Source organism: Festucalex cinctus, chromosome 1 (genome assembly GCF_051991245.1).
Source record: "Festucalex cinctus isolate MCC-2025b chromosome 1, RoL_Fcin_1.0, whole genome shotgun sequence".
Lineage (NCBI taxonomy): Eukaryota > Metazoa > Chordata > Actinopteri > Syngnathiformes > Syngnathidae > Festucalex > Festucalex cinctus.
Genome location: NC_135411.1, coordinates 1,956,002 through 1,969,594, shown reverse-complemented (window position 1 = coordinate 1,969,594; position 13,593 = coordinate 1,956,002). Strand labels below are relative to the sequence as shown.

General features: G+C 48.0%; 1 protein-coding gene across 2 annotated transcripts; it reads left to right on the top strand.

Annotated features, from left to right (window-relative positions):
• Nucleotides 1-360: 360 nt before the first annotated feature.
• Nucleotides 361-12,920, top strand: afg3l2 (AFG3-like AAA ATPase 2). Of its 2 annotated transcripts, none has more exons than XM_077511762.1 (17): nucleotides 361-634; nucleotides 1,063-1,147; nucleotides 1,217-1,279; nucleotides 2,821-2,969; nucleotides 4,220-4,372; nucleotides 4,473-4,547; nucleotides 5,214-5,335; nucleotides 5,888-6,164; nucleotides 6,244-6,381; nucleotides 6,450-6,603; nucleotides 7,769-7,876; nucleotides 7,953-8,078; nucleotides 10,258-10,368; nucleotides 10,824-10,939; nucleotides 11,013-11,213; nucleotides 11,297-11,491; nucleotides 11,568-12,920. In XM_077511762.1, exons 1-17 carry the CDS (start codon nucleotides 539-541, stop codon nucleotides 11,805-11,807), a joined length of 2,409 nt encoding a protein of 802 aa, XP_077367888.1. In that variant the 5' UTR covers nucleotides 361-538; the 3' UTR covers nucleotides 11,808-12,920. The 2 variants fall into 2 exon arrangements, with proteins under 2 accessions (XP_077367888.1, XP_077367887.1); XM_077511761.1 differs by having other exon boundaries at nucleotides 362-634; nucleotides 5,211-5,335.
• Nucleotides 12,921-13,593: the final 673 nt, after the last annotated feature.

Here is a 13,593-nt window from a genome sequence, read left to right as displayed (position 1 = left end):
GTTCATAAAGAATTGTGTCATTATTTTTCATCCTTGAAATATATGAAGAAAAAAAAATGCAGTGAAATTATGTAATTTGCTAGAAGAATTTAACCTTGCTGATAGCCGCTCCCCCTTTCTCTTTTTTCGTTTTCTTTCTTTCTTTCTTTGTTGTAAGTTTGTTTATATTTTATGTTGTTTTTCAAATTTCTAAGCTTGACTGTTATCTTCTCTATGTAATGTTTAACAATGTCAGTTTGTGCTGTACACTTGAATTTAAACGAATAAAAACCACACACACATCGCGAAGGGGTGCATTATGGGAAGTGTCGTTCACCTTGTCGGCGGACCAGCACGCGAGCACGACGCTGTTCCCAGCAGGGGGCGCTGCGCCACTGCTCCCTCCCTTTTTTTCCCCTCAGCCACAAACTGCCGTCGCGTACGTAGAAGAAGAAGCAGTCAACATGGCGGATTGTAACGGTTACGGAACGGCCATGTCGAACTTGACAAGTCGCCCTTAACTTGACAGCTTTGCGTCGTTTCCTCGGCCCGCGTGAAAATGGCTCACCGCTACCTTCGCCTGTCGGCGGGCTGCAGCAACACGCTGCGGCTTCTCGTCGCTCCTTCGCCCGCCGCCGCTGCCGCCAGCAGGCTGGTAGGTGGTCCTCCTTCTCATGCTAACTTGCTAACTGCTAGCCGAGCTCGAGACGAGCAAGTGAAGCGCCAAACAAGGCCGAACTCTGACCCCCGAAATAAAACGTCGCTCAAACGCAAACTTGGGTGGCCTGGCTAAGATGGTTCCTTGTCGCCAGGTCCGACGTGCCCTTGAGCAAGCTTCTCAAAAGCCGCAGTGGCTTTTTCTTGATACTACGTGATCAGTAGGTCAAATGAAGATTATATGGCATAAATCTAAAAAGGCCGGAAATGGTGACATCGCATGCATCGGCGTACACATGTGACGTCATCACTTACAAGTGCAAAGAAGCTGATGGAGATCTCTTTTGGCACAACTTTGAGTCTTTGGAACTCATGACTGCTGGTTGGTTGCCTAGCCTTTTTGTTTTTGTTTTGTTTGTCCGCCAGGTATTAAGACGGGCGGCGAGTGGGCGGAGTTTGTTGAGCGAGCTGATGGTGGCCTGTAGGAGTCTGACCTCCAGACCACCCAAAGGTTCTTCATCATCATCATCAATTTCCTTTGCTGAAAAACAAGCACCGACATGTTTGTTTGTGTCTGCAGGATTTGAGAAGTATTTTCCCGACAGTCAGAAAAATTCCAAGGAGGCTCCCTCGCCAGACAAAGGTGACACTTGACCGACTTGCTTCAAGAAGTCGTCACGTGAGCGACAACTTACGTTCCAAGCGCACGTGTGTGAAACGGTCGCTTCCGGCAGTTTCCGCTAGAGAGACCGATTATCGGCCAGGCCGATTATTTATTGATTTTCCCAATCTGAAGGCCGATAAAGTTGGTATCTCACTGAGCGGCGAATGCTTGCGAACGTAGCCAATTTTGGATTTTCATCAGGATTCTTTGACATGTTCACAGACAGTTTGTACTTGTCAAAAACAAATTGTTCAGACAATTTTTGACTGTCTGTAAAGCTCTTTTGAAACCTGATCAAAGCCCCCAAAGAGTTAGTTCCATTCGCATGCATTTGTTGCTCAGTCAGTTACGGTACAGGGAACTTTTCATTTTTGAATTTCTTTCAATTTCCACTTCCTAAAAAGATGCTGGCCCTACACGTTTTATTTAAAAAAGTTTTTTTTTTTTTTTTTTTTTTTATTAAGAAACATGTTGCAATTTTTTGTTCAAATTTTTTAAAGAGAGCTTTCTTTTCTTTATATGTTTAAGAATAAAATAAAAACCTTGAAAGTGTTAAAAAAATTTCAAAAATGGCATTTCAACAAATGTAATTTTTTTTTTAAATTTTGACATTAATTTGCTTTTTCACTGCAAATGAATATCGGCTTGAAATATCGGTTATCGGCCTCCTTGACTACTAGTAATCTGAATTGGTATCGGTGCTAAAAAACCATATGGGTCTGTCACTAGTTGGTGCACAACTTAGTAATTAAGCTAACCCGCACGAGCTCTGCAGATGTCGCATCAGCCGCGTTTTTGCTGTCGACTGATGATGACATCACTCGTGCTGAGGAAGTAGGTCACGGCCAATCGTGGCTCACCTGTTTTTACTGGGTTTGCTCAGTAAACTGAGCCAGGATTGGTCGTTACTTCCTCAGCACGGGTGATGTCATCATCAGTCGACAGCAAGTATAAAAACTACTTTTTCAAGGTATTCATTGTGCATGAAAAATAATAGTTACCACCTTATAGACAAAATATTGACTTTTTTTTACTGCTGACATTGTCTCAATGAGTCAAGTATCGCTTTCAAAAAGTCATGTTGATTTCCATTTGTGCAGCTGTAGCACCCTCTGGTGGCTAGTTTTGTTTTTGTTTGTCTTTTTTAGTGCATTTGAATTTTCACAAGGCATGTTTTGGCCCTTCTATGTTTCAAATCCAGATGAAGGGCCACGAAATATGTTTGTCAATATGTGGAGGAAGTCAATGTGGGCTTGCATTAGCAACTAAGTGCCTCAATATATATATTAGATTTATTTATATGTAATTTATAATATTTTTATATTTGTAATTGCTGTTATGTACAAAATCATAATATTGTCTTTTTTAGTATTAGCTCCCTTTTTTACAATATTGTGACCTTTTTTTGAACCTCCCCACAATATGGTGATAATTATCATATGGTGATGTCTGGATATGCGTATTGAGCGCTCCCATACGCATCTTTTGTGCCTTCCATTTTTTTGTTCTCGTGGCGACAGACGACAAAACGAATGACGCGCCCAGAGAGGAACCGCCCACAGGGGGCGGAGCAGGAAATGGAGGTGGCGGAGCAGGAAGTGGCGGCGGTGGAGGAGGAGGAAAACGAGGAGGACGGAAGGAGTCGCACTGGTACAGCCGTCTGCAGAAGGTTAGTCGGGCGCCACCAACTGGATTTTGTGAGTGACAGCAGGGGAGAACAACTGGAGTTGTTGTTGGAACTTGTGGCGACATCACCATAACATGACATATGCCAGACGAGGCTCGTCATAACCATGAGCTCACAATATGATGATACCACGGTTATTGGTATATTACGATAATCGATAATAATAATAATAATAATAATAATAATAAATAAAAGCAAAATAATATAATAAAAAAATAATAATACATCAAACAAAATAAAATAAATATCAATAATCAATTAAAATAAAAAATATAATAAAATAATGTCAATATATATAATTAGTTACATAATAACATAAGTATATATATGTATGAAAAAAATAATATATATAACAATAATAATAATAAAAACTAAAGTTGACTAGTCTTCTTCACCTGAAGACTTGCATCCATTTCCCCACCACTCTTATGAGGCGCGCCCCCTAGTGGCCCACCAAGTCATTGCTCATTACGCCATGAACAATGGAGCTGTCATCGTGTCTGGTTATTAACTACAAATATCCCAAAAGTTGCGTTGACGTATCGATAATCTATCGGGAGACAAAGTATCACCATTTATCATGATATCGTCAAACCTCTAGTGACAAGTGTAAAAATCATAAATGGAGAATTTCTGATTGGTGTAATTGTGAATTGTTAAAAAGGGTCAGAGAATATTTTTTTCTGTTTCTCATTCAAATTTTGCAGTTTTATGTAAACGTGTCTGCCATTTATGTACCTGATGGAAAAAAACACACACTGATTATTCAAGCAAACGTCATTTGGAGCCGTGTAAATGTCAGAACTGTGAGGTGCAAATAACGTTGCTGATATGAATTGACGTTGGACCTCGAGTTTGTCGTCAGCCGTTAGCATGGTTGGTCGTTCGTACGTGTGCTAACAGGCGAATGGTCATCTTATTTTCAGTCTAGAATGGTATGAATTGCAGTAGAAATGTTGTTCATAGCTCGTCCCTTGACGCGCTTCGAATCAGACTTGTGTGAAAAGTCTTATTTTGTGTCGTTCTTCTGCGCGTAGCGTTGGAGCGTTTTTTGCTTTTGACGGACTCCTTAAAGCCGCAATTTGGAAACGACGCCTTTGTGAGATTTTTGCTGACTAACGTTGACTTCCCGTCCGCTCTTGGCACCGCGACGTGTTTCAACACGACCCCGAAAGCAATCCAGAGTGGATGAGAAGTGAGGACTTTTTTATTTTTTATTTTTTTGCTTGCAGGGCGACATTCCGTGGGACGAGAAGGAGTTCCGGATGTACTTATTGAGCGGCGTGGCCTTCTGGAGCACCGTCGCGTATTACTTCCTGTTCCGGGACGGAGGCCGAGAGGTCACCTGGAAGGACTTTGTCAACAACTTCCTGTCCAAAGGAGTGGTGAGGCAACGAGGCCGAGGCCGGCTTTGACGGCTTCGACGGCCGACGCCGACGAGGAAAACGACGACGCGGCTCCTCCTCCTCGTCTTTTGTGCCGCAGGTGGACAGACTGGAGGTGGTGAACAAGCGCTACGTCAAAGTGGTCTTCTCTCCCGGAAAGATGCCCGTGGACGGGGTGAGTCGGCCATCTTGCATCTTGTCGTCCACCGGACAGGAAGTCCCGCCAAGTCGCCGTATGTGACAAGGGGAAAGCAAACTAGGGAGAGACCGATTATCGGCCGGGCCGATTATCGCTGCCGATATTTGGCACTTTGACAAATATCGGCATTGGGCTTTTTGACGAATCCGAAGGCCGATTAAAGCTGGAATCTCACCGAGCAGCGAATGCTTGCGAACGTCTAGCAAATTTTCATCAGGATTTGTAAGATGTTCACAGAAACTTTGTACAAAGACATTTCCAACATATTCCCACAATTTTTCACCGTCTTTTGAATCCTGACCAAAACCCCAAATTAGATTTCATTTTTATTTCATTTTACATACATTTGTCACTGCTGGCACTGGGAAGTCCCAACACTTTTTCATTTATAAAAAAAATAACATAAAAAAAATAAATGTAGACATTATGTTGAAATTTTGTTAAAACGACAGTAGAAAACTTTATTTATTTATTTATTTATTCATTTACCTGCTTAGTTTTGAATTTATCTTAAAATACTGATGACCCTGGAAGTTCCCGACAATATCTCTTTTGTTTTGTTTTTTGCATAGAACATCATATTTTGACTTGGCCTTGAAGTCACCTGACAGGAAGTAAGTGGTGTTTTTGTCCCGGCAGCAGTACGTGTGGTTCAACATCGGCAGCGTGGACACGTTTGAGAGGAACCTGGAGAGCGTCCAGTACGAGTTGGGCATCGAGGGCGAGAGCCGCGTACCCGTCGTCTACTCCACCGAGAGCGACGGGTGAGACGCCTTCCCGTCCGCTTGCAAATATCGGCTCCATTTTCTTGACTTCATGGACGACGCGAGCGTCCACAACAAACGGGAACGTCGCTTGTCGATGTACGAGAAGAGTGACGGATTGTCCGTCGTCCACCTTCACGCTAACTCCTCATTCAAAATGTATTTTGCTCACGTGAAGAAAAACACGTTTTTACTCCAATCCTTGGAAACAGCTGGTGTTTAAGTAGGGCCCGACTGATTCATCGGCCGCGGATTATTGGGCCAAATGGCCGATTATATTCCCCTTAAAACGAAGTTTCCGATACTGTGAAAGTGGACTTGTCATTCAAAGTAGACGATCTGAAAGGCAAAAGGAATTGGGGAAGGGCTTCATTTGATGCATTCTAACTATTTTTCAATAATGGGCAGCTGAATTGGTATTTTTTTCTGCCAAGCATCGGCCCCAAAAAATGCGTAGCGGTCGGGCCCTCGTGTTTCGGCCTTGTGACTAATTGAAAAGTTGCCGTGGAGCATCTTGTTGACGGCATGTTTTTGTTTTTGTTTTGACGCCAGGACCTTCCTCCTGAGCATGCTGCCCACCGCCCTCATCATCGGCTTCCTGCTGTTCATGCTGCGGCGAGGGCCGGCGGGGGCGGGCCGGCCGGGCCGCGGCGGCATGGGCGGCCTGTTCAGCGTCAGCGAGACCACCGCCAAGATCCTCAAGGACGAAATCGACGTCAAGTTCAAAGACGTGGCCGGCTGCGAGGAGGCCAAGCTGGAGATCATGGAGTTTGTCAACTTCCTCAAGAACCCCAAGCAGTACCAGGACCTCGGCGCCAAGATCCCCAAGGTCAGCTGGCGTGGGGAGGCGGGAGGGGAAAGGGGAAAGGGGAAAGGTTAGCGGGTCCCCTGACGCTGTCCGTCGCCAGGGCGCCATCCTGACGGGACCTCCGGGAACGGGCAAGACGCTCCTGGCCAAGGCCACGGCGGGCGAGGCCAACGTCCCCTTCATCACCGTCAACGGCTCCGAGTTCCTGGAGATGTTTGTGGGCGTGGGCCCGGCCCGGGTGAGCCCTCGATGGATCGATCGATCGCTTTGTCGCGACCGCGCAGCTGACGGCGCTTTCCCGCGCAGGTCCGAGATCTGTTCGTCATGGCCAGGAAGAACGCGCCCTGCATCCTCTTCATCGACGAGATCGACGCGGTGGGACGCAAGCGCGGGCGGGGCAACTTCGGCGGCCAGAGCGAGCAGGAGAACACCTTGAACCAGCTGCTGGTCGAGATGGACGGTCAGCCTGTCGCCATTTTGGATGCTTTTCTCTCGCCCGCTGTTCATTTTCTCAACAAAAATCATTTGGTCAACACGCCCTTTTCACCTCATGCAGAAACAATCAGTGGGACGAAATTGGTCTGCATTTTCGTCAACTCGAGAAGACGGGACGAAAATGTCCTTCACGTCATTAAAACGGGACTCAAATCGACGGACTTTTTAGTTCAGGAACAAAAACGAGACGGAAATGATACGATTTTTGTAAAATCTTGTCTGCTAATCTGTCACGACTGACGTTGTCATGTGACGCAGCACAATTTGCATTATTGGTTTTGAACATATGAACAAAAGTGGACAAAATACACGTTGAAGTAAAAATACATATTTAAAGGAAGAAACAAAAAAATTGTCATGGGACAGATAGGAGGTGGATTCATGGTGAAAGGTTAAAAAAAAATATGTAGTTATAATTTAACATGAATCCAATGGCTAGAATGTTACTGCCACTACTAACTAACTAACTAGTTCATAACATGGAGCCGTAGTAGCCACTGTAACTGTGTGCCAAGTTGTTTTTCATCCAAAACATCCGAAAAGTTTATGTGAAATAGTTTTAGATCTGACAAGGGATAAAATGGTTGCCCTGACTAAAACATTGACCGTTTTGGTTGACTAAAAAGAGACAAAATGGTTTTCTTGGACTAAAAGACTCAAATGCTCGATTTATAAAAATGGTATGAGGTTGACTGACTCTGATAAAAACTAACGAGCGTGACTGAAATTAGACTCCAAATTTTAAAATGGCAGACAAAATGAACACTCGTCAAAAAAAAAATAATTACGTGATGAACACAAGCACATAACTCTCATGGGAAAACTCGGTTTGCATGCTCGTGGTTAGCATGGATAATTTTCTTACCTTTAGCAAGAGATATTTGAAGAGCAACTTCCAAACAGCGCATGTTTGTGGGTCCGTCTAACAATGTCTCCAAAAAGGTTCCATTTGACTGCGTTTCACGGGCAGTCGGAGGTGAAGCCTTTTTTTCCGTTTTCAACCAATGATAGCTTGCGTAGTCCGCTGTAGGTTGGCGGTGACATTTTGAAGTCCGGCTCGTTGCGCCGCATTCTTCTTCTCAATTTGGATTTGATGCTTTGTAGCCTGAAGCGAGCCGTGCGTGTTGCAGGCTTCAACACAGCAACCAACGTGGTGGTGCTGGCGGGAACCAACCGAGCGGACATCTTGGACCCGGCGCTCCTCCGGCCGGGGCGCTTCGACAGGCAGATTTACATCGGTGGGCGAGCGAGCGAGCGAGCAGCACGTGAGCGCCGCGTCGTCCAGCGTCGTCGTCACGGTCGCTGTCGTTTCAGGTCCTCCCGACATCAAAGGCCGAGTGTCCATCTTCAAAGTCCACCTTCGCCCTCTCAAGTTGGACCCTGTCACGGATAAAGACGCCTTGGCCCGCAAGATGGCGGCGCTCACGCCTGGTTTCTCAGGTAAGCTCTCCGTGTGCGCCCAGAGAGTCGCCACAAGCTTTGCCGGCGTCGCCAGACGGGGAAAAACCGACGATTCAACAAACGCTGAATGAAATGAAAGCTTGCATGCAAGTGCCCAACTTTTGTTCCTGGAGCGACTTCACAAGATGCGGACGGACGGCCAAGTCCGAGCCCGCTATCGGACGGGCAGGTGTCATCACCGCAATGAATCAAGCTGGGGACGCACGTGTGTAACCATAAGGGCGATATTAAAACTGACACACTTTATCGTCGTCGTCATGTCACGCTTGATTTCCATTTGCGTCCACACCAGCTGCAGCTTTCACCGTGCGAGATTGGGAAGGGAAGACGACTTGAATCAGCAAACAAACTAAACCTTCCCTCGTCTTCTGTAACGCCACAAGCTACCTGCGAATGGTTGACAGACCCCAGAAAACGTGTCCACCAAAATGTTCATCAGACAGAAATACACGACCTTGAGTTCACGTTGGCATCTTTGAACTCGTTCAGGTTCAACACCGACGCAACTCGCAGAAAAGCCATTCACAAGCTCCTGAAAGTGAAAGAAAAAGTCCGAAACTGGTTGACTCAACATCGTGTGGCCATCGGGGACCGTGTCTCCGGACTGGCCGACCGGGGTGGTGGTCCCCATCCGTGGCCGTGTTCCGACTATCAATGGATCACGCTCCACAGCCTCCCTGCATTCGACCGTGTCCCTCAGGGAGTACTATGCCCCCCATAGTACTCCCATTCTCCAAGTCCACGAAACACATGGAGACTGGTTGGGCAAACTCCAATGCACCCTGGAGGAAGAGTGTAGAACTGGTCCACTGTTCCACGGCCGGGACGAAAACCACCCTGCGTCTCCCCCGAGTCCCCTGATACGGGCTGTACGACCAGTGTCAGTTTGGTCCGCATTGTCAGCAGGCAAGTCAAGTTTATTCACTTGCTTCACTTGCCCACAGTTGGCACGCAACGACATGCCCTGATCAAACCACAAAAGGGCGAGGAAAAACTTTTAAAAGAAAAAGAAACCTTGAGAAGGGGCTGCAGATGTGGAAATCCCCCTTCCAGGATGACCAGGCTGCAATGGATGCCGAATGGGGAACAGTTGACACAGTCTATGATACGAAACATTACTAACTCGAATAGTGCGAAAGTCCATAGTAAGCCAGATTCCTTCCCAGTGACAGTTGGACTCTGCCAACGTTGGTCACTGATTCTGCTCAGAACCTTGCTGGGCAGGATTTCTAGGCGCAGCCGAGGGGTTGAGGGGGTCCAGTTTGGCCTCAGCATTGCATCTCTGTTGATTGGCGATGATGTGGTGCAATTAGTGATCTCCAACTCTCGCTGTGAAGCGGCTGGGATGAAGATCAGCACCACCAAATCCCAGAGCATGGTCCTCAGTCGGAGAAGGGTGGCGTGCCCCATCCCGGTCGGACACGTGTTCAAGTATGTTGCGGATGGAGTGGGAGGCGGACAGACGGATAGGAGTAGCATCTGCAGCGATGCAGACTCTGTATTGGTCCATCGTGGTGAACGAGGTCGGTTGATTTAGCAGTCCATCTACGTTCGTACCCTCACCTGTGGGCACGAGATGTGGGCCGTGACCAAAAGCACAAGATCCCGGATACAAGCGGCCCGAATGAGTTTCCTCCGCATGGTGTCCGGGCTCTGCCGTAGAGATCGGGTGAGAAACTCGCTCATCCAGGAGTGACTTGGATTCGAGCCGCAGCTCCTCTGTGTTGAGAGGAGCCAGCTGAGATGACTCGGGCAGCTGGTTCGGATGCCTCCAGTCCTGGACACTCGCCTGGAGAGGAGTTCTGAGCATGTCCCACCCATAGGAGGTCCCGGGAATGCCCCATGCTGTCGAGTCTTGTGTCTCTCAGCTGGCCTGGGAACACCTTGGAAAGGATCTGGATGAAGTGACTGGGGAGAGGGAAGTCTGGGTTTCCTTGCTAAAGCTACTACCCTTGCGACCCGACCTCGGTTCAGCGCGAGGTGATGGATGGATGGATGGATGGATGGATGGAGGGTCCTAAGCTCCTTTGACTTCAAACCTTTGGCAAGTCAGCGATAGGCAGCAAGAAGGAAGACCTTACATGTGGCTCGATTTGGTGTCCCACCCCCCAAAAAAATCAGTCTCACGGTTTTTTTGTTTTTCTTTGTTTGTCACCAGGCGCCGACATCGCCAACGTTTGCAACGAGGCGGCCCTCATTGCCGCGCGACACCTGTGCGACGCCATCGAGCAGAAACACTTTGAGCAGGCCATCGAGAGGGTCATCGGAGGTACGTGCCTGTCGACTTCCACCGGTTCTTTTATCTTGAATGCTTGTTATACTAAATAATAACATCCATGAGACATACATATTCTCAGTTGAACTATTTAGTGGATGCCAGAAAGATGGAGTTCACAGCTGTGGAGCCTTATCTGCTGAATGCGGAACAAGGTCTGCCCCTCTCAAAAGGGTCGCTAATCTTATACCTCCCTTGGCCGTCCACCCCCACCGCTGCCTCTCCCGTGTAAAAATGTGTGACCTGACGGCCTTAACTGCTTTTAACTGGATAAATGTGCGCCAGAGAGATAGATGGGAATCTGCCAATTCAGGACAAGTCACAGCGACACAAAGGGCCTAGCCCAGGTCATCTGTCGAATAATTAAGAGCCCCGATCTAACATGCCGCCGGGTCCCCGCGTGGCCCCACGATACTCGCAAACACGCCGCTCCTCCTTCCACTTTTCAGGCCTGGAAAAGAAGACGCAGGTCCTCCAGCCGGAGGAGAAGAAGACGGTGGCCTATCACGAGGCGGGACACGCCGTGGCCGGCTGGTTCCTGGAGCACGCCGACCCGCTGCTCAAGGTGGGCCCCTGCGCTCTCGGCCGAACGTCTGGCGACCTGGTCCGTCCGGTTGACGGCACGTTGCCATGTGCAGGTGTCCATCATCCCCCGGGGTCGTGGCCTGGGCTACGCGCAGTACCTCCCCAAGGAGCAGTACCTGTACACCACGGAGCAGCTGCTGGACCGCATGTGCATGACGCTGGGGGGGCGCGTGTCCGAGGAGATCTTCTTCGGCAGGGTGACCACGGGCGCTCAGGACGACCTCCGCAAGGTCACGCAGAGCGCCTACGCGCAGGTCAGCCGTCGCGCCTGGAGTTTTTCGCCCCGTGATCGGCCGTGTGACCTCACGGTGGCGGGCTTTTTTGTGGGTTCTCGCAGATCGTGCAGTTCGGGATGAACGCCAAGGTGGGCCAGGTGTCCTTCGATCTCCCCCGGCAGGGCGAGATGGTCCTGGAGAAGCCGTACAGCGAGGCCACGGCGCGCCTGATTGACGCCGAGGTCCGCGCCCTCATCGACGACGCCTACCGCCGAACCCAGCGCCTGCTCGGCGACAAGAAGGCCGAGGTGGAGAAGGTGACGGGAACCCGACTGCCTTCTTTCCGGCTGCTTCTTGCGCACGCTCCGTTGCACTGTGCTTGTCTCCCTGAAGGTGGCGCTGCGGCTGCTGGAGAAGGAGGTTCTGGACAAGAACGACATGGTGGAGCTGCTGGGAAAGCGTCCTTTCGCGGAGAAGTCGACGTACGAGGAGCTGGTGGAGGGCACGGGAGGCGAGGACGAGGACACCACGCTGCCCGCCGGACTCAAGGACTGGAACCGCGAGCGCAAGGACAAGGAGGAGAGTCCGGACGAGCGAGTGGCCCGGCAGATCTCCGCAGGGATGCCCTTCTAGGTGCTGTCGCAAACGGTCGCCACGCCGCTGGACTCGGGACTTGATTTATTTATAGCGCTCCATCAGCGCCATGCTAATGCCAAGTGCCGTTTGCTGATGTTGTCAAATCACGTGTTGAGCGCTTATTTACTGATGACTGTGCAAAGCGTCCGCTACGGGCAACATGACATGTTTCATGACGCCAAGAGGGCATCCGGTGCCGGCACATCCATCTTGGACGCTGGACCGAAATGGGATTCAAATACTCGTTTCATGCGTCACCAACACGATCACCGCGTGGATGTAGTTGTGGACTTCAAGATGTCGAGTCGACACTTGCCCCCCCCCCCCTATTGGTCTAAACTTGGGAATTGGATTCAGGTTGCTTTCTTTTTTTTAAGAGGAGTGGGGAGTGGGCGGCCATTTTGACACTCGCTGTCAACAGAAGATGACATCGCTGTGCCGAAGGGCTTATGTTGCATTCGAGGATGGTCAGAAGTGGGACTTTTCCGAGTTCAACCAGGAAGTGTGTACGGGAACGCCCCCTTTCATTCTGATTATTATTTTTTTCTGTATTCAATACCACCCTGACTTCATCGACGGATTACAAAGTTTACTGGAGTATAAAACTAGCTTGCTTTCTTCATTCATAAATATTGGACATAACTCCACGTAATACAACGTACGTGACGGTATGCCGCTATCTCCCTACATGAAATTATATGGTCAACTACTTAACTATGGAATGCTTATGAAATAAGATAAAAACAATAAATGAAGCAAAATTGCTTGCAGGCAAGTTTGCTGGAGATCAAAATGTTTTTTGAGGACCAAAAAAGAAAAGGAAAACAATGTATCACTATCCACCATTTTGGTTGTTTACTTTCAGGTCGAAAGTGGGAAAAATCAACTCTGATATATCCGACTTCCGATTATCCTCGAATGCAGCATAAGGCTTATAACCAATCACAGCTCGCCTTTTTTTTTTTTTTTTTCTTGGTTTGCTCATGTGACGTTCGTAAACTGAGTTTGCGGCTTCATTCATCGTCCACAAATGCAATATTCATCGTCAGACTGTGGCGGGTGTATGCAACATTTTTGACATTTTCACAATGAAATAAATTGCGGAGGGAAGTCTGGCTCGATGAATCCCAAGACTACGAGGGTGCTTGCTACATTGTGGGGCCCATACACGTGTTTTTTTTTTTTCCATGTTTAACTTCCTTTGTGGGGATCGACTTGTAACTGGGGACATTTTGGTGGCCCCCACAAGTTCAGACCGCTTTTTCAGGGTCAAGACTTGGTTTTAGAGTTTAGCTTTGAATTGGATTATGGTCGAGGTTAGGGAAATGCATTATGGCAATGACAAGTCCCCACAATGATACAAAGACAAACGTGTTTGTTTATTTATTTAAAAAAAACAAAACAAACAAACACAGGGCTCCCTATCCAGCCTGTTTTCCATGTCTCCCAATTCCAACGCAGGTGAGGATCGTTTTCAGTCTTCTCCAGATCTTGCTGATTAGCTGTCATTGGGAATTGGGAGACATGGAATACAGGCTGGATAGGGGGGCCCTGGGGACCGGAATTGAGAAACACTGGTTTAAAAATACGAGCGACACACGATACGATACACGAGGTTGGAAAGTAACAAAAAGGTTCATCTGGCCACTGAATGAATTATATATTTTTTAAATTGGAGGTGATAGTATTTTTTTTTCTAGATACATATTTGCTATTCGCTGTACTGTCCCTGTCCCCTGCGTATAGTGAGGCATCACTATAATGTACATCTTAAAAAAAAAAA

Bases quoted from the DNA above. Each gene is read 5' to 3' on its own strand.
- afg3l2 (XM_077511761.1), top strand. From the start codon at position 539: ATGGCTCACCGCTACCTTCGCCTGTCGGCGGGCTGCAGCAACACGCTG. The intron at 6,604-7,768 runs GTCAGCCTGTCG...TGCGTGTTGCAG, and splicing joins GCTGCTGGTCGAGATGGACG to GCTTCAACACAGCAACCAAC. The intron at 7,877-7,952 runs GTGGGCGAGCGA...CTGTCGTTTCAG, and splicing joins CGACAGGCAGATTTACATCG to GTCCTCCCGACATCAAAGGC.